This window comes from Pteropus medius, unplaced genomic scaffold (genome assembly GCF_902729225.1).
Source record: "Pteropus medius unplaced genomic scaffold, Ma_sr-lr_union100, whole genome shotgun sequence".
Lineage (NCBI taxonomy): Eukaryota > Metazoa > Chordata > Mammalia > Chiroptera > Pteropodidae > Pteropus > Pteropus medius.
Genome location: NW_024340692.1, coordinates 5,469,653 through 5,491,593, shown reverse-complemented (window position 1 = coordinate 5,491,593; position 21,941 = coordinate 5,469,653). Strand labels below are relative to the sequence as shown.

At 33.5% G+C, this 21,941-nt stretch overlaps 1 protein-coding gene across 8 annotated transcripts in view; it reads right to left on the bottom strand.

Annotated features, from left to right (window-relative positions):
• Positions 1–21,941, bottom strand: part of NFIB (nuclear factor I B) — a 219,381-nt gene that overhangs the window by 2,541 nt on the left and 194,899 nt on the right. For 4 of the 8 annotated variants that reach the window (XM_039876522.1, XM_039876744.1, XM_039876390.1 and 1 more), the window contains 2 exons: positions 17,368–17,456; positions 1–3,953 (listed from right to left, as the gene is read on the bottom strand). The exon at positions 1–3,953 is cut by the window's left edge and continues 2,541 nt beyond it. In XM_039876522.1, the coding sequence (XP_039732456.1) occupies positions 3,824–3,953; positions 17,368–17,456 (219 nt within the window). In that variant the 3' untranslated portion in view covers positions 1–3,823. The remainder of the gene's footprint in view (positions 3,954–17,367; positions 17,457–21,941) is intronic. The other 4 variants (XM_039876675.1, XM_039876535.1, XM_039876603.1 and 1 more) reach the window with 1 other exon arrangement.

Sequence of the window (21,941 nt, the reverse complement as noted above, 5' to 3'; positions counted from 1 at the left end):
ACAGATTCATTCACATATTTTTTTTAATGGAGCTGCCCACCCGAACATTACCCCATAACTATATTGCTATAATTAAGATTTTTGCCATGTCTTTATGTACAGTCTCCTTCACTGCCTTTTATTTACTTATTTTCCTTAGACAAGCCTCAAACGCTCATGTCACTCCAGATGAAACACTTCGGAGGCACTGTGAGTGGTGGGCTGCAAAGCAACGTAACAAAAGCTGAACAGTGCCACGGGACTGGGGGCTGGAGACATGACCCCCTACTGATGCCCTTGGGTGACCTTCACCATCCTGAAGCTCTGCAGTTCTGGGTAAGGGAGGGGCGTGCAAGACCTGCAAAAGTGGGACCCTTAGTCAGAATATACTTCCTGGTAAAAGAGGAGGCCGAAAAATGGATTCGAGGCTATATATATATATATATACATATATATATATATGTATATATAGCAAAATTTTAATAGTTTTATTTCAAAAAGAGAAAAAATTGATTAAAAAATAAAAAGCAACACTTGAATTAGGACTTTGTATTGAAGAGGCAGGCAGGAATACCCACAGTGTGTAACTTATTTAGCTAGAACTGCTCATTCACTGGCAAAAAAGAGAGCGAGTCTGCTCCTACAAAATACTGCGTGTCCTGTGAGGTCGATGTATTCACCTAAAGATACACAAAGAGCTTGGCGGAGATGATACAGGGCAAGTATCACAGAAATGATTTGACTTACTTTTGAACTTGCACTGCTTGGATCCTGATGTGCTAGTCAGCATTTGAGCTATCAAACTGAATGGACTAATCAAAAACAATTCTCAGACCCATAAGCATTGTTCTTGTAATTAAATGATATGCTGTGAGAACAATGGACAGTTTATTTTATTAGGCCATGGCCTGGAGGAAGGGGTTCATGGAGCTCCTCAAGACAGCCCACCATGCGTCACTAATTCTGAAAGATTTTCCTTCTAGGAATGAATTCCCTCAATGGAACTTGGGGGAGGGGTGGCAAAATAAAATCAGTCTCCATTCACCCTCTATGCCTCGGGGGAAACTAAATCAAATATATATTTGAGGTACCATCCCTTAAAAAAAACCCATCAGCATCTAATGGGCTTAATTCATCCACAGGAACATTAATTGCTTAAAATTCTACATTTGTCTTCTGCTCTGGTTCCCAGTTTAAAAGGGCAGGTAAAATGAAAACGTAACAAGGTTTATTTTTTTGTTCCTTAAAAACTGAACTTTGATTTTAATTTTTAAGTCCAAATACATTTAATAATAGCAACACTCTGTTTAATCTTCTGGATGTATAATAAGAAAATTCAAGCATACTGCCATCCATTTGAAGTAGTGAGTCACGGATAAATCATATATTATTGTTAATGAAATGAAGAAATAGGGAAGAGAAGTGGTGGGCAAAGAATACGGGAGCACTCCCTCCAGCTGAGATGATGTGTTTTGCAGGGAAGGTATGCTCACGTGTTAAACCTCTAAAGTGTGAAACATCCACTATGTGAATATTTCAACAGATATCTTTGCCAAATATGAGACAGGCTCACTCTCTACTGTGGATTTGAAACTCAAGAAAAACTACCACCACCAAAAAAAAAAAAAAAAAAAATTAAAAATTAAAAATAAGACAGTTCATTTTAAGCCAAGTCTGCCTCCAGGAGAATTTCTTGTGTTCACTTGTTCTTACTATTTTTTTGTTGTTATGAAAACCAGAAATGAGTTCAGCTTGCACCCCAGGTGGGAAATTAGAGAAGGGGGAACCTGTGTAAGTTGAAGTTTGTCACAGTAGGCAGAACAGTCGCTTTGCAGCCCAGGCCCAACTCAGGGTGCACTGCTTCACAGCTACACTGTAAAGTGTTAAAAATCCTCCCACCCGCCCCAGAATATATATATATGTATATTAAAAAAAATCCCCTGTCCATCTCTCAGTACACAAAAGGACCTCATCACACTGCAAAAATAGCAGTACCCACTTTGGTCAATTAAAACAAACAAACAAAAAAAAGCATACATTATTTTTTTTTAAATCTGTGTACTTACCTATAATAACCAATACAGCTAAAAGCACTACCTACATAGGCAAAACTTGGTATTGCATAATTCGTATAAATTTGAAACCCCTCCCCCCAAATATTAATTGGAAGATGAAAAACATGAAAGGTTAATAGAAAAAACACCAAAATACTGAAAATATTGCTGGTCGATTACAATTTTTAAGCGGCAACTATACACAGCCATGATATGCTTTATAAATGTGAGATAAAGGTATAACTGTCTAAAAAATCCATGATGTCACACATTTTTTTTCGTCTGGAGTACAAAATATTTTATCATAAAAATGGTAAAGATTTAAAATGATAATAAATGCAGCAAAACAAGTGTAGTGATGTCACTTTTTTGTTTTTTTGTGTTTTTTTTTTTGTTTTTGTTTTTTAGATTTCAAGGCAAGGCACGTAATGTGGACATTATATCTTCGTGCAAATTAGGATTACTGGAAAGAGTATTTTTAATTAAAATTTTCAGAGACATAGAGGCAAAATGTGTCTGCCCATGCACACTACAGATCTGTCAATACAAGAAATTTGTTGAACAAGGCTAATGTCTGAAAGCACCATGCAAGTTATCAGCACCCTGATTACATTTATTTTCTCAAGAGTGCGTTTTTATATCCTACACCCTGGCATTCCCAGTTTGTAAACTGTAAGCTACCCTTGTGACATGGATTTGCCTGCCTCTGTCTCTATAATGCAGATTTTTATAGAACCTTTTGTATACCCTATGGGTTCTTGATGCAACCAGTAATTTTAAATAAATAAATTCTACCTCCAAGGAGGCTGCAGCTAAACCAACATAAGTGCTGTGTTTTCATTAATTTTTTTTTCTCAAGCACATGATTTGTCTTGATTTAATGCCTTTTAAAATGCCCTCAAAAACTGAGGGGAAAATAAATTCGTTCAAAATTATTTTAAATTCTTTTTTTAATCCCCTCAATTTAGAGTCCAAGGGCTGAAGGACTTATAATCATGATTCCCCTTTAGATATAAATTTATAAATTGCACTTGCCTCTGTTAAGTGTTTCTTTTGTGGGGAAAATATTATATTAATTTTTACTGTTGCATGCAGAGATAACACTTCACCTACATAGAGGCATTTCTTCCATAGAGCCTTTGTGTTCAAACTGTTTTTTTTTCTTTTTTCTTTTTTTCTTTTTTTTTCCTTTTTCTTTTTTTTTTTTAAGATTTCAAACTGGGTTACACACTGGAAAAGGCTGGGTTAAGGGCCAAAATTTAATAAATCTGTACTGATAACTAAAGGCTACAGAGATTTTATATATTTTTTTTTAACTTTTAGAAATCAGAGTGCTTACAAAATGGCTGGCTCATGGCTCTGTCACCCAGCACCTCTGATGCCGCCTCCTAGCCTTCGTTGGTGAAATAACCAGGAATAGTGATTCCATGCGTAAACAACAAGAATACTAAACCAATAAAACTAGCTTATCATGCAAATATTAAGGCATCTAGAAAGTCAGTTAAAATATATTGTCATAGAGACAGAACATCTATTTCCCAGCGGACTTCATGTAACAAAGGCTACGTTGCAGGGGCTGCGATCTACCATCAGTGAAATATCATCGACCCTTTTTATGCCATTACAGTTTCAACCTTAAGGGAATTAGTGATTGTAAGTGCTGCAATTGCTGGTCTATTATCTTCTTTCTTCAGTTTCTTTCCTTTCTCCCTTTTTGTTTGTTTTGTCCAGTCTTCCTCTTTTACTTTTTTTTTTAAATTTCTTAAACTACTGTCGTATTTCATTTTCCCTCAGTTGCTCGTTTCTGCTTGAAGGAAAGGTTCTCCAATTATGTTCAAACCGTAATTTTGGACATTTGCCGGTAGGATGGGTGTCCTATTTGATACTTGGAAAGGAACCAAGCTAGCCCAGGTACCAGGACTGTTGGCAGGAGGGAGGGAAGAGAAAAAGAAAAAATACAATGTTAAAATCTACAACAATATTAGAAATCTAAATTCCATAAGCATCAATATACTATAACTTTTTTCAAAATTAGTTTACTATGAGATAAATATGCTAAATTATAAATATTATGCATACATACACTATATGGTCTATTTCTTTCAGAGAAGGTAAGACTAATTATGAAGCAGAAAAACCTCAGGTTAGGCTCATACACAATTGCTGAACTCTGATTGAGGATATTCTTCTCCAAACATTTAATCTACTTAATGTACATACAATATGATTTTCTTGTCAAAAAAAAAAAAAAAGCAACGAATCTACAGTGGTACCAATATAGTTTGCCAGTTATACTTTGATCTTGTTTTACTTTTAATTCATAAGCAATTCAGTGATAAGATGGGTTTCAATTTTTTACCTTTCAGTTGAATAAAATTGAATGCCGCAGTGAAAGTTAATTTCCCTCACAATATGAAAACATACATTTTTCAGGAAGGCCAGTGGACATGTTATTTGCAATGCTGATACTACTAGAAGCCTGAGCATTCCCTGAACTTCCCCATCAGGAAGGTTACCATATCTGAGCTGCTCTGAGTTTGGGGAGTTCGGAGAAGAGGGTGGGAGGAGTACTGAAGGACGTAAGTAGATGAGATTCTAGCCTCTCTCAAATCAACTTGAATTTCACCTATGTTGGATTGGGGCTATTTAAGAAAAATGGTTGAAAAACAGTTCTCTAATTACTACTGGCATAATCTCTCCTTAAACAAGTATCATATGGAAGAAAATAACACCAGATCTATATATCACAAAACAACCCATGCCATACATACATTTTGGGGTATATCTAATCAGATGTAATGTTTGTTTCAACACTCAACTCGGAATGAGCGTCAGCTAAGTAATAGCTCCATAATCATGAACCAAGAAACCACCAAACTGACAATTCTATACCCAGTTTTGTCATGGTCTGGCATGAAGACATAATTTCAATGTTTTAAAATTAATTTAGTAGCCACTTCTTTACTTTTGCAATCATGAGGTGAGGGATACTATTATTGTAGTTATCAATTTAGATACCCTCATTTCTTCATATTTGAATTCCAAAGGTATAAAAATCTTTATGGAATATTAACTTGAAGGAATGATTTTGTCCAAAACGAAAGCTTGGATTTAAAAATAGAATTTGATAATATAACTTTATTTACTCTAGTGATAACTCTAAACAAAATGTGGCTTATTACTACCTGTCTTGGTACATATTTGAGTTAATATTTCAACAATAATAAAAATTCACCATGATATTTTATGCTCAAGGGATTTTATGATTAGACAATGAGCTCCACGATAGCAAAGTCCATCTCTTCTTTTGCTCTCCATCTAATATACTACCTAGCACATGGTAAATGTTCAATAAATTTTTGGATAAACAAACAAATTAAGTGTTCCAATCATGCCCAATTCTGTAATTTTTAAGTGCTGCTCATAATCACATATTTTCACAAATACACTGTGATTTGGCCCCTATAAAAACAAACAAACAAACAAACAAACAAAAAATCAGGCATCACCGAACTTAAAATTAGAGATGTTTAGCGTTAACACAAATTGATTATTCAGTATAAATTAAACAGTAATTCAAACAAGGAATAATTCAAACTAAAAAGATATGTCCTCCTTATCTGATGAAGAATCATAATTATAAAGAATAACAATAGTTGTTATTGAAACCTTTTCTAAGAAACTTAATTGCTTTCATATATTTCTTTCTTCCCACACATACCTCTTCAACAATTATTTCTGTGCTTTGCACTACTAATTGGGAAAAAAGTTACATGAGTCATGAAACTTATTTTCTCCTCAACTGAACTTCCACTACACTTTGTTACATAGTACTATTACAGCATTTATTATTTCATATCATAATTATCTGTATCTAAGATTATCTTTCTGACTGAAAGGTAAGCTCATAAAGAAAATGATCTTGTTTTATCAAGATCATTTTATCGAGAGTCTGGCCATAGCTGATATTAATCATTTCTTAACAAATAAAATAAATTTCGAAAATGGATATCCATTATTTTTAACCTGAAATAGGATGTATGAAAAACAAAATGAAAGACTAGCTAAAACTGATAATTCTTGACAGTAAAAAGCAATGTCAACAATAAGCACATCACTTCGCAAAATCACTAAGAGTACCAAATGAAATGGGCTCTAGAAAGTCATCTAGAGATTGCATACTTTAGAAAAATAAATTACATTTTAATGATTAAAAATAGATATGACTCCTTAAATGGAAAAGTCTATCTACTAATGGCAGAAAAGACAAGAATTCAGGGTTTATTTTGAAAAGCTTTCTTACTCAGTTCTTTAGAAGAGACATATGTTACTGTTCGTTGGAAAATACTTAATAAAAATAAATCGATACTAGTGACTAACAGAATCATGTCTGTAGAATATCTAACAAATTTAATTTAGATGTTTATTTAAACCTTTCAAACCTCTCATCCTACATTAAACCATGTCAAAATTGCAATGTACAATATATTTGTCAATACTGTTTATGAATCTTTGGGGGAAAATAAATCTCAAAGATTAACACTATGCAGACTCCATATATGAGTTTTACAAGTCTCTTATTGCCAATTTGTAAGTTAAGCTCAGAACTATAAGGTACAGACATTTTTTAGAGTTTTTTGGTAGTTTCATTGAGAAAAATCAGGTAAAATGAATTCAAAGATTATGATAAAAATGTAAAGAAAAATGTTCAATCAAATGAAATAACCTCGATCATTTAATTTCAAAAAACAATGCTTCAAATTGTATAGATTTTCAGGTAAAAATGTAAGAGCGCTTTTTACATATTTAATTCTCTATATTTAAATAAATGACAATGACCACCAGTATGGATAAAATAAACACACATATTCATATTCATATTCATTTACATATTTAAATTAGTTATATGTAAAATGATTAATATTAATTCATAATGGAATGAGAATTATATAGATAATCTTATGTTCAATCCAATAACCTCTGCCTCTATTTACTAAGAGAAATGAGAATAAAATTGAAAGATTTCAAAATATGTAAAGTCAAATTCATCTACTTCAGCAATATATCAAGCATACATTCACTTTGTTTTTATTACATTTTCCATTGCCAAATTAACTTTTTTTTTTGTCAAACAGAAAATGAGTATGACTGAAAGTTGAAAGCACATCTTTAGAAAATATAAAAGGCCATCATTAAAAAAAAAAAAAGAACATAAGGACTTTGAGAAATATCTGGCACAAAAAAAGCAAAAAAAGATTTTGACAGTACCTTAACACTAAGCAGAATTCACCCTAATGACTTCTACTCTATGCATATAAAATTTTAAAAGATAAAACATCTGATATCATAGATAATATCTTCATATTATTCTGACCAAATGTGGCTGTCCTAGAAAGGAAAGAAGCAAAGAAACAAACAATTTTGACCTTTAGCTGCATTAATGGTAGGTAATGGTCCTTCTTCATTTTATATGATCAGATTACCTCTGAAAAACTGTGTTCCTTCTAGGCACCACTCTTCAAGAGAAACAAACTCTATGGCATTTCTTTGGCAAAGAAACTCGCCAAATAAAGTAATTTAAGGAACAGCTAAAGCAAGACAGGTAAGACAGGACAGCTGAGCTGGAAAGAAATGCAGACCTCTTCTGTATGGTTCAGGTGGAAAGAATTAGCACAAGGGAGAAACTTCCAGAAGATAAACATGCTGAGGTACCATGCTAAGAGCGGTACCATATTCAATGTTTTATACATATGCTATGTTACTTAATACTCTCAGTGAACTCTTGAATTTGCCATCATTAATCCCTATTTCACAGATGAGAAAACTGAGACTTAAAGAGCTTAAGTAACTTGCCCAAAGTTATCTACCTAAACCTCAGATATGAATCAGTTCTGTCTAATTTCCAGAACTACTTAACTATATTATACTGCTTTTCTGGGAAGTCATATATTGACCCATCATTAGAAAGGACTTTTGAACGGAGTTTTCTGAAGGCAAAGTGAATTTGCTCCAGTAGACAGTGAATTTCTCCTGCTCTGTACGGCTCTATCATAACCTAGCTAATGCTGCAGTGGGCTTGTACACAGAATAAGTGGTTGGTCTGGGTGATCAAGAAACACTGAAATTTGAAGCATCTATCTCCTCTGAAAATAAATCTAGTTCAATAGTTCAAGTTCTATTAGAGTGACCCTATGGTGAAAATGAAAGGAGAAGAAAATATCTACTTCTTCCTTTTGAAAATGATATGTTATTTATATATTTCTTATCCTGATAAACTGGATAAGATAGTTGGTCTTCACATCTCCAAGGAGTAAACAGACTATACTTTTCAACGAAAGAAATAAAATTGCTCTGGGCAAGTCAACATTTAATGGTTGTGCTTTTAAAAATTATATATTCTGTGCTGTGTCTTCTAGGCCAAAAAGGATTAGGCCCTTAACATTTAACTAAGTCACCACCCAGGAACCATGGGGTGCCAAATAAACATATATGGAGTCATAAGTTGAGTGAAAAACCAAAAAAATAAAGGCTTCACTCCAACTATTACTCTTAGGCGAGTAAAACAATAAGAGCTTTTTCTAGAACAGCAAAATTCATTTATTACTAGTCTGTGTTTATCTGATAATGGGTTGGGAAAACTATTTGTCAAACATTTTTAAAAATGTCAAAGTATTCAGTATACTAATACATTTAAAGGAAGTAGTAACATCACTCATTCAGGTTTTATACATTGATTTAATCATAAGACTATCATATTTACTTCAAAGATAGCAAGTCCTCTTTCAAGAAGCTTAAAAAATATTATAGAAATGAAGTACATATATTCATACATACTTCAACTGTATCAGTAGTCACATTACTTATAGATATCAATAAAAATAAGCAATGGCCCAGAAGCATGGACAATAAAAAAAAAAAAATACCTTAATTTAAAAGAAAAATTCGTCTTTAATTCCTTTGCACCTGTTTCAAATATCCCCAAGAAGGAAAATGTTTTACTTCCTTGGCTAAATACTACTAATTTTATTTCTACAATATTAATACACAGATATTAGTATCTCTCCCAAAATGCAACAATAAACAACTTTCCCTATTAGTAGCTAAAATCTGCCTGGAAAAAAACAATCAAATGCAGATTAATTAATTTAGAAACCATGCTATCCTAGATTATATGTGTGTGCATCTGGACTGGCTACTTACTTCAGTATAATGCAAAGGCTGCAGAGAGTGTCTTGTGAAAAAAATGCTCACTCAAGACACGTGGAAGGAATATACGGATAGTATTTAAGTACCCATGTATTTAAGAATTATTTTATATATCTATGTTATATATTAAGAATATATTTAAGAATTCATTAATATATTAAAACAAAGAAAATGATACTTAATATAGTGGACTAGTTGCTAATACTTGTATGCCAGGCACTGTTCTGTTCTACATGGTTGACCTGCTTTAAAGTTTTCAATCCTCAAAACAAATCTCTGAGAAAAGTACCACTATTTTTCTGATTTTACATGTGAGGAAACTGAAGTTAGGAAGTTAAATGCCTTGCCCAACTCATATTGTTATTAAGTTGTAAAAACCAGGATTTGACCTCTAGGATCTGTATTTTTACCCACTACGCTTTACCTCTTTCAAGAAACACACTTAACTTTTATCATGGGACAAGAATTTATATTATCCCTGAATTATGTCTAAGATTCTATAAATTAAGGTCCATATCACTTAGAAACACTGAAATTCCCATGGAAGTATAACTCTTGACTTCAACCTTCAACATAAATAACTGTATTTTATCCAATTCCAGATTCTTTACAGGTGAATGTAATATTTGCCATTTTTTTTTGTGCATACAGATGTGGCTATGTCAATAATTTGCTTGAGTTCTACTTCAGATGAGACTAGTCTAAAAGTAAGATAATAAGACATCCAAAGTGCTTTACACAGGTCTTGGGTTTCTTTGATTTATTTCCTCCATTTTAAAGTCTCATTATTGCCATCTGAATGATCCTATTTGCATGTAAGATGATTTCTAATGATTATTACTATTTGTAATAATCTGTATCAGAAAGCTCCCTGGCCAGCTCTTACCTGAACTGCAAAGTACTCTTGTGGGCTCTCTGGGAAACACCAAATATCATAAACTGCAGGTGGCTCATGGAATTATTCTAACTGCAAGCAATAGCACTTCCTAGTAATGAAAGAGAAACGTATTTGTTTCTTAACTAAGTAGGTAAATAGCCTTCTTTATTGCTACTCCTTGGGGACCAACAGTTTTAAAATAACATATCAAAACAGTAGGTCGTCAAAGCTCATTAATTTATATTCAATTGTTTCAGATGTGTTTTGTTATTCAGCCATCCTGGATTGAATGTTAACTTTACCATGTGTAAGTATCAGCATTTTCGAAGTAAAATAATGGAAAATGCCAGTGGAATACTTTATCTAATGAAGAGCACAGGGTAGGAAGAGCTCTTATGTATGGGACCACTGCAACGAAATATTAAATGTACTCATTGCAATTACTGTACTCTTTTAGCAAAAAGCTCCTACAAAATCCTAGAAGACCCTTCAACAAGGCAATCTATACACTTAACGTAATAAAAACTTACTTCCTGAAAATGTTTAATTTAGACATAAGAAAAATACCCTTTCCCGAAATAGGCCAAATCAAGATTTGTAAAGAATTGCTTGATATTTTTCATGTTTTAGAACTGAAAACGAAAGAATCATTATGAAGACGACTATTTGTAAATAAATTACAGTACACACACGCACATACATATGCGACAACTTATGTAGCTGTGGGAGGTTTTAGCCAATTAAAAAATATAGAATTATCAGGCTCAAAGTAGTTATTTGATCTCCTCCCACAGACTGTACCACAGCAGAGAACCCGGCGAGTGGATTTCCATTCCCTTTCTCTAGTCTGTATTCGTTTCTATCCCTGGGCTTCTTTTCAGTGCTATTGTCACAAGTGCTACTGCTCCCCTTATTAGCATATGTGAGTCTTCAACAGCAGACAAAATTCTCTACAAAAACAGTGCTTCCAAACAGTGCCTTTCACTAGGGAAAATCACCCAAAGCATACTAAGTTAAATAGAAACGTAAGTTTTATACAAAAGCAAGAAGTGATTCTTTCCCAAATGATTTTCACTTAAAAGCAAAAATCATTGTTATTTGCACAATTTCACCTCTAAATGAAAAAAACCTATTTATATCAGAATTGTTAAGTATAAAATCACAAATGACTGAGGAACTGAACATGTTTCTATATTCTGCCTGCTACTCTGTTCACAGGGGCAAAAAAGTCTGCGACCACGTAAAACAAAAAGGAACAAAGAAAGGATAATTGTAACTCTGTGAAGTTTCTGAATATTCGAAATCTGTGTTCTTCAATTTCTTGTACTTAAATAGGCTTTCGCCTTTCCTTTTTTCTTTTGTAATTTGTTATTATGCTTATTATTATATCTACTCACTCTATGCTTTCTTATTTAAGTAAATATGGCTAAAAATTCACTATATACCTACTAACAGCACTAGCAATCACGAGAATCAGAAAAGGTAAGTTAATAAACGGTGCCTTGACTGCCGATGGAGCTGACTTCTTAGAGAAGTAATACATATGCAAATATGGCACTTCACATAAAACATCTTCCAATAAAGTAGGTGTTTAACATACTTCCTTTCATCGCAAAGGGTTAATCAGCAAGGTTTACATTTGGGAATTTTCTGAATCTCGCTCCTCCCACTCCTGTAGTGCTGCCAAAAATCATCTGACAGGAAACGTAAGATTAAGTTTGTCCTACCTAAGCGAACAAAGAGTGCTCTGAACAGGCCACCGGTTTACTGCAGAGCGGGAACTTTTCTAATCCTGCTGGAATCTGCAGTGCTGCTCAGAAACTATCACGGAAAAAGTTGTTTTCTTTCCTCTAACATCTTGTCTCTGGATCCTCTCATTTTGGTCACACCACAGATCCTGCTGCTTCTCCCGTAAAGGTTAACTTAAAGCTCCAAACATAATCATGTGGAAAATGGACATTATTGATTCCTATGGTCCATTGTTCCCCTATCCTAAGTCCCTGAAGTTCAAGTTCAATCTGGAATTACATCATGTCTGGTTTCTCCTGGTTACCAGACGGCTTGAGACGTGACCACAGCTACAGAAAAAACAAACAGCCTTCTTCACGCTTCGGCTCCCCTATCGATTCAAACGTAAACTTTTTTTCTTTCTCTCAAGTATGCTTCAAGTATGGAGCATGGTTAATTTAGAGATTAAGTTCCAAATTAGATTATCTAATGGCATCTTAATGGATTGCTGACCCATTTCCTGTGGGATGGCAGCATGCAAGTCTGGCTGGAATACAATTAATTTCTTAGGAAGTGTTCTGAAGAGTTTCCTAGATAAAAAGGAAACGTTGTGTTGTGCAAATCTTTCTTTATAAATGGAGAAAGTTAGGTAAAACTACAACAAATCCCAGTGTGTTTTTCAACAGCCAGATCACAGATATTGCAGTGGGTGAACACCATATAAGATTATTTTTAAGAACAATAACATTTTTATTTTTGATTTTATAACAGGTGCAAATGATTTTGATGAGAATGGCATAATTCTTTTAACTAGATTATTCAGATACAAAGAGTGACACTTGTTAGCAGCCCTTTTACCAAACAATGGTCATGTGCAATTTTGGCTTTTGCAATTTTCCTTCTTAAACCAAAGATTCTTCAGTTCATCTACTTTATCAGCATTTCTATCATAGTCCCTGAGTGGTGCTAGGGGCCCAGAATGGTGTGTAAAAAGTTGAACATTTTGAACACACTTTAGAGCTGACAGCTGAAAAGGAAATTCAGCACTCTGAGAATAAAGCTCCCCCCAGGAACTCTAGGAACAACCCAGCTGTTGTACTGTAGTTATATGTCAAGATAACAAACTGAAAGCAGGAAATGCTAACCTAGTGAATTCGTAGAGATGGTCTAAGTATAATGTTGAAATGAAAGTTAACTCTTAATACTACCTATGGACAGGTCACATTCTCCCCTTATCATACAAGTGCCATATGTATATGTCTGTGTGTGTACACACATATACACACATGCGTATGTACCTATGCATACACATGTACCATATGCACACACATACATACACACATACACATACATTTTTATACAAACATGGTTTGCAACACTATATTGCAGATTTTTTTGTTGTTTAAATATTCATTCTTAAGTCATTGAGAATATATATTTTACAAAGAAAATTTTATAGACAAAGCAAGTAAAATGGTGGGTTTGGGACACTGTTATGCAAATAAGATTATATGTATAAAACGAATGTTATTACTCTTTCCTTTTTGCCCCTCCCTCTCCTGATGAACCAGATCCAAATAATCTTTACTGGCTGCTAAATTTCTCCTGGGAAATCAAGCAACTCTCCAGAATTGCAGTAATAAACGACAATTTCTTACAAAAACATGTGTAAAGTAACTACAGAATGAAGTATTCAACTCATAGAAAGGAACTGCTAACACATGTAACATGGAAAATAACTGATAAAAGTCTCCTTGGTGCCATTCAATTATGGCATCAGCAGAAACACAAAAATCCTTCCAATTATTTCAGTAAAATCTTCATTTATTCATTATTTCAGAGGCTGAGCAAATGGTTTGTGTAAACATATCCTTCAGTAACACGCGCGTGTTTATTTTAGCCATCTGAAGGCTTCTTCTATGTTTATATAAGCCATCAGACACATACAGCCACTCACTTGTAGCTTTGCCTTTTCCTGAAAGGGGTGAAGGGGGAGAAGAGGGAATGAAACAATAAATCCAGTTTCTCTTTTGCATAAAGCACTCCCTCCAACGTTTTAAAATAACTTATGTTTATATTATTCTTGGACTGTCCTTTGGCTTTCTTTTTCATTCAATTATATTGCTCTTTCATATTTGATAGTACAAGCTATGTTCTGGCCATAGTTTCAAGAAATAAAGCCAGTTAGGGAGTTAACTGCTGTATTTGTTTATACCCACATAACTCACATATGCAACAATACAATTTGTCCACATCAGAGGACAAAGCATAGACACAACAGTACCCTTATGAACAGCATAAACGATTCATCATCTATTCCCCTCCTCCTAAGAACTGAGCTCCCCCTCCTGACTCAGGCAAAAGTGAGCCCTGCACCAACAGATTACTCTCTAGGTTAACTGTGATACCTGACCTTTCGGTTAGACAGAAAAATTCCGTGAGGTTAAATGCTACAGCGTGCCTTGTACAAGCATGCTACCACACACACACACACACACACACACACACACACGGCTCACAAAATTCTAAGGTCAAAACAACAAAACACCTTCAGGGTTGCAACCTAATAAGTCTGTGAAAACTTTAGTCTAAAGAAGTCAGCTTTGGTTCCTAAGGGAATGTTTATACTTGGAGGCGGGGCACTGGCAAGGAGGAGGATGGGGGAAATCATGCAGCTTTGATTATACTTGCATAGCTCCCTCGGCACTGAGATTTTTCAATCCCCCAAAAGTTGCTGCAGTTGACATGGAAACACCTCCACAGGAGGATTGGTATAAAGCAGAAAAGGGGGCGACCATGGCAAATGATTGTATGAGGAAAGTAATGGCAACAAACAACAACCAAACAGAATAAAACGAAGTGAAGTCGAAACACAAAGCAAAACCAAACACCTTCTTTGGCTTTTCTACTACAAAGTCTCCAAGGATTACCTTTTGTAAAAAACAAAAAGCAACAACCACAACAAAAAGAAAACTCTGATATTTTCTTTATTCCAATATGACATTTTTTATAAGGCAAATTATTTAATTCTTTGGTTGAATATATCTACATATCTCACGTATTTTCAATTTATTCAGATAATTTTAAAGTTGTAGCACTACCCTGATGCTTTTAGATGACTGTTATGTGCCTTGAAAATAGCAGTGTTACAGACATTTATGATTTCCTTTTTTCTATATTCTTTCTAGGAAAAAAAAATTAAGTTTCATAAATAACCACAGGGCACAAATTATAAACCATAAAGAAATTATGAATATGTTGTGCCACAGACATGGCCTATTTCTATTATCAAATATTGGACACTACTTGTACCTATTTTTGAAAACTGTAACAAAGCAAAACAAAGTGCTATCATATTTGAGTACTCTATTCCGAACTGTATGATACTTAGATTTTAAGAACTGTGAGCATCTATATCACTCACACAGCATTTGGAACAGCCCATCAAAGAGATTCAATAAATATCTGTTGAACATATAAATGTGAAGCCTACCATTATGAATTATATGCCTTCTGAATCATGATAAAAAGGGAAGAAACAAACCAAAAGTTACCTTTTTAAAACTTTTTGAATCATTAAGGCCATTCTATATACCATTATCTACTAATAAAAAAATTATTATTTTGAGAATGGGGAAAAAAGACATCTTAACTAAATGAATTCTGAATTTTTTTCTGACTTTTCATGACCTGAGACTGATTACTACACCAATTTTTCACCAAGAAAGGGATTTGTAACATGAACAATGTTCTCCTAAGAACTGAGTTTAGTCATCATATTAACTCACTCTGATACATGTGTTCTGTGGCAATTCATTGTCCACTCACCTTTTCCTTTTTCGGGATATCAATTTTTTTCTTTGAAAAATTCCTAGAAACTAGACGCTGTTATATTTTAAATCTCTAATAATTTATACCCTTATTTGGCTTTAATGTACTTTAGAGGTGCTATCCTGTTTTAGATAAGTAAATGTTAATCAGTAATCCACAGATGTGAAAGTCTACACAGCTATAGCCACATTAAAAAACACAAGTACACTTCATCTAATTTGCAATTCTTGTAAACGGTTAAGGTTTGTATGCAGACATGGGACATTTTGCTAACAGAGCATGGAATATAAGGAAGTTATTTAATAAAATTAAATCCAAACATAGGGTTATCAATCCAATTATATTAATTTAAAAATATTTGTTAAGACTATTTAAATAAAACAATTTCACTGAATTTAATTGAGTATTAATTATTAAGATTTTATATCAGATGCTTTCATTGAGATTATCTTCTTTTTTAAAAGCATATATTGTATTTTTTCCAAGTGGAGAAATTACATATTTCTTTGGGAAAAAAAATCAAAATATGTAAAAACGTACATATTGTAAAGTGGATGTTATATCACTCTTTAAAAGAGAAAAAGTCATATTGCATTCATTTTAGGTAGTGAATAAAAACTCGTTTTAAAAAGAGTCCAACTAATTTTCTGAGTTTTACCTGAGTAAAAGTGAACATTTTATTAATTTAATTATTTTAAACTCTACTCATCAGCAGTTTCTATCAAGCAATATGGAGATGGGCAGCCCACTGATAACTGATATCTGAGTATGTACTTTTAACAGAGCCACGTTCAGTGAAGAGAGGATTACAAACACAGCAGGGCTGGAAAATTATGTTGGCTCTACTTTTGGTGAACTCCTTATGGGATTACCTCACTCTCATCTGTAAATTTTTATCTCTTCTTACGTATGATTATACCATGAATTTTAATTATTTGTTGTTTGACACAACTTGTTCTTTATTAAAATAATACATAAGAAGCTGATGTAGCACTACTTACTTTCTAAAACCATATGAGACAATATTAAAACTAGTCTTGAAAATGAAATTTTAGAAAAATTTTTCTCAGCCAATCAAATATAGTCAGTTCTCAATGATTCTCATCGATGTACAAACAGAAGTTAAAACCTTAAATCAAACTCCTTCTTTAGCTATTGATTCCAACAATCTTCCCACTCCAGAACTTATGAGTGCTGCTAATAACAGCTAAATTGGCTAATCTGAACATTTTCTTCTACCTTTTTCCCTCTGACAGGGGAATAAATAAATCACTAGTAAAATGGCTTGAAGTTAGCAGTCCAGGAAAGGGCTGAAATAAGAAAATCTATAATGTAAAAGGCCCAATGCTTTATCCTCAGATAGCTAAAAAATCTTCCCTAGAACTGATTTCGCATTTCAAGTCCTAAACTCTAAGTGTAAAATCCCCTTCTTCAAGAATAATATATGAATTGTTTAAAACATTTGACAGCACTTAGAAATTCCAATGATTAATTAGCATATGTTATAGTCCCAAATTAATTTGAAGTTGCATTTACATAAGAAATAAAGGAAGAGGGTAGGGAAAGAGGGATGGTATAGCCAAAACAACTAAATTTTTAACATATATTTTCTACAAAGCTAGTTAAAAACAAACACTTAACTCATGTAATTTTTAAGTGTAAGTGTAGGGTTGGAAATAATTAAAATGTTACCTTTGCCAAGTAATTCCCAATGTATCCTCACTGGTACTGGGGTATAAATGCCTGCCGTTTTGATTCATGGTCCAGTCACAAATCCTCAGCTGTCAATTGAAACCTAGCAGTCAGATATGGATCGAGCAGTACTACAGATTTTAGTATTTAAATGAACACATGCAAACTAGTACTGTACATGGCATTAACCTTACTTTCCCATGAGGCAACATAAAGAAAAAAAAAAAAGCAAAAGAAAACCTTACTCTGAAAAGCAAAATTCCTAGACTCTTTTTTTTAGAAAAAGCTATTGCAATATGCTTCTCTATTAATTAAAGCATACAAGAGAAACAAGTGCTTAGAACATAACAATTAGCTATTATTAGAGTACAAATTGAGCTGCAATAAAAGCAAACGTTAATATTCAATAGAGAGATATATTTTAGAAAGAAAATAAAAAAGCTTTTTTTAATGCAACATAGCAAATAATCTGCATTGAGTAAAAGAATAACTGTAAGCATGCAGTTTGCAAAACGTAAAAGACATGCAGTTTAGAGGAGAAAGGCCCCACCTTATAAACATTGTCCCTGACTTATGTTTAGAAGCATCAAGGTATTCAGTTTTAGATGTTTACTAGTTTTGTTTTATTCAAAGTGGCATTGTTTAGAAAGAGTTGATAAGAATTTCTACTTTTATTTTAAACTCAGAGTTCTGGCATTTAAAATACTTTACCATATCTGAATAGAGTGAGGAATGCACTGAAAACAAGCTGAAACAAATTCTTCCCAGATCTCCGAATCATCAGCTCTGCCCTTCAGAGATTGTTCCAGTAACCCTATCCAGCTCTGTTTGGTTAACAGCTGCCCTACAGTGCTAGCAGATTTATTGAAAAGATATACTGCTTATTTTTATGCTTAAGAAAGTAAACTTATCTGGCTTTGGGGGCAAAAAAATCCACTAGGAAATCATGATTTTTAATCTTTAGATAGCCATGCTGTAAATTAACTGCATCTTGCACTGAAAAGATGACTTATTCACAGAAATCCACTAAACCTTGTTTGCTGCTTTTCAGTAAGTATTTCCAAAAGATGATGATTGGAGCCAAAGTGCCTTTAAACTTATGATAAATTATCTCAATCCTTTCTGATAACGTTATGGCTAAAAAAAATTTGGTTATTAAGAATCTTTTCTTTTCCCATTAGACTCGAGTTTCTACATAGTCTAAATAAAACTGATTCTAGAGTTTTAAAATAACAGTTTTTGCTCATTTTTCTACAGATCTCTGAGGCTCCTAAATACCACCTAAAATTTCTAAAACATGTGTTTTAATTATATTGATATTTCAGGTAAAAGTACTTTTAAAATTTAAAGAACTGAAAAAATCCCTAACTATAGATAAATAGGTAAATAGATAACAGATTGATAGATATGTAGATTCTGTTCAAGATATGTCATAAAGAAGCCATATGTCAGTAAAGAAAGTAAATTAGAATGAAAAATATTCTTAAAATGGATCATAATACTTGCATAAAGGAGAAAAACATATGCTTGATTAGTTTTACATTAAACAGATGACAAACTTTATGGCAAGATTTTTTAAAAGTTCTCAAAATGGATCATCTAATCACAAATGCAATGTGATGGGGCAATCTAAAATTGTTTTTCTGTAGTAACAGTAAGCCAGTTGTCTATTTCAAAATTTTTTTTTTTTTTAAAAAAGCAGTACTATGAAAATAATCTAAAAACAGTTCAAGAAACTTGACTTGGTATAAAGATCCTCGGGACCTCTTATTCTGCTCTGGTCAGTGAAAATCCTAGTTTTAAATCAATTAAACATTCTCAAGAAGGGAGGGTTATATTTAGGCATAGCCCAGGATAATTTTGCTGATTATTAACTTCAGGTTAGTTTTTGTGAGGCTCTCAAGGTTAGACTGCAGAAGTTTTCAGAAGACACTTTCACAAAGGCACGTAAACCTAAACATCACTCATTAATTGGATTCTAGTCCCACAATTCCAGGAATGCTATGTCCCTTGGGAAGAATGCATATGTAAATTGTTAGTATTTTGTTGTTCGTGCTGCTAATTTTTTGTTTACCATCTCAAAAAAATGTCACGTGGGCTATCTTTAATTTTGGCCACATAAGGAACACTTAAAATCAATGGATTTTTGGACTTTTCTTTCCTAAGTATAGTTTCAAAGGGGTTAAACCTGACTACAGGTATTCATTTTCATTAATATTTCAGATACATGCAATAGGAATATTTTCTCCCAAACAAAAAAAAAATGCTTAAATACAAACAAAATGATCACTGAATATATTTAACAATAATTTAAATGTCAAAGAAATCGGCAGGATATTAATTAGTATTGAATTAATATCCTTTTGATACGGGACATCACTTGTAAAACTCTTAATCTTTAGCAGGAAATGAAACGGGACATCTCTTGCAGAGTTCTTAATCTTTTTAGTAAACTCAGTTAAGTTTTCTTTTCTCCTTTCTTTGGGAAAAAAGCCCTCTCCTTCAAATCCCGATAATTGCCCCAAAACCGGTGACTCAGATCCTCTGGCTATTGATAAGGGTCATAGGCCCATTGTTAGCAGAAATGGCGTTAGGCCAGACAGGGCCCTTAGAGTCCGAGAGGGGAGGAGACTTTAGGCCAAAGGTCTTTTTTACTCTTTAAGAAATATATTAACCAAGCTTGTTTCCTTTTACTCTCTTAATAGGAAAATAGATAATGGAAATTAATAAATATATGATTTAAATAAGAAGTTCATATCCTCTTTTCCTTGTCTAGGGACTGAGGTGGCACTTCAGCAGGAAACCCAAGATATGCCTGACTAAGGCAGAAAGGGAAACAGCTCCACGAAACCCCAATAGGCTGGGACTACGAACCTTCTCAGTAGCAAATACAGAAGAAGAGACCTCCCGTCCCCCAATATCCATACTAACAAGGGGGTTCGTGGCTCTTAGAAAAGAGTTAGGCAGGATAGTTAGGGGGTTTCAGGTCTGCCTGCAAAGACACTGGGGCATCCTATCCTAGAAGGGGTCTGCCCTAGTCCGCCCACAATTAAGCAAACCAGAAGGCATTTTTAGGCTAAAAGTAACTCATTGAAAGAAACAAGATAGAAAGAGCAGGAAATTGGGTACTAGTTTCAGCCAGTCACTCGTACCTGTGCAATAAAGACCCCAAGGATCTTCAGTTTACCTGAGCCTCATTATACCATCATTATATGATGTATATGCCCAGAAGTTGATTAATATCATTATAACAGATCAAATTCTGGGAATAATATGCACAGAAAGGAAATGATGAATCACTGAGTCCTGTCAATCTTAGCTGTCAATCAAGGAAGCCCACTCCTCTAAGAAAAGTAACAACCCACAGCAAATAGGGATAAAAACCTCAAAGGCCTTTGAGACACTCTTCTCTTGCTCAGGCCCGCTTCCACATGTGGAAGTGTACTTTCTCTTCTAATAAAGCTTTTCTTTTCTGCTGTATTTCGGTGTCTTGCTCAATTCTTTGTTAGAGACATCAAGAACCTGGACAATGCGCTAGGAGAGGATCTCTAATCTCTGGTAACACTTTGTTACTGAAGACGTAAAATATAATTGAAATTTATTTAGCTATTTAAATTGTGGGCTAGCGTTATCAACATTTTCAAAAATTTCTGAGGGGGCATGTTTATTAATGCTTATACGTTAAAACTTATTTAAACCAAGTTTACCTGAGCAAGAGCCTCTCTCAATGTTTTGTTTTGTTTATTTTTAATTTTATTAATCTTGCATAAAGCATCTTTACATTAATAAACCTCCTGATAAAGTAAAAATTTAAAGGTGATGGTGTAGGTAAAGGGAACATTTAAATAATGAAAATAAAAAAACATCTATTTACCGAAGATTTCCATGGCAATACTTCCTAATAAAATCAATTAATTCCTAAGAATCTTGTTTGGCCAAGAGAGTTCTGACTCAGCAAATTTTGAACAAATTCTAGGTGATGAAAGGTTAATACTAGGTGTCTTTAAGCTACTTTCTGGGCATGTTAAATAATTTTGGTATTTGTATAATTCAGTACTCCTAACAAAAAAGAATTTTACATTTGGCTTTAAATAAGTTTAAAAGAATAGGTGATAATGTTATTTGGGGTTGGTGTGGTGATTCTTCAGTTTCTGTCCTGTGAGAGAGTCAATGTTATATACTTTAACAATTTATATATAATTGTTATATAATTAATCAATTTGTTTTTTAATGAAATTTTAAAACTTTAATTTTAAGTGATACATAAGCTTCGTAACACCCATGAGTTTTTCAAGTATTTTCCCTTAAAAATCAAGTAATCATTTTTTCCCCAATAGTAATCAAACTTAAAACATCAGGAACAGATTAGTTTAGAACCTTAGTCTATTGAAGTTTTGTGTTTATGTATGTAGGCAGGTAACAATTCTTATATTTGCAGCAATATAGATTCCTTGACAGACCTGATCATATGCATATTCTAACAGAAATGTACAGCCATATAAATCATTTTAATTCTTTAATTTATACGCACCTCCTAATATGAAATAAGAGTGTCTAGAAAAAGGTAAAATTTA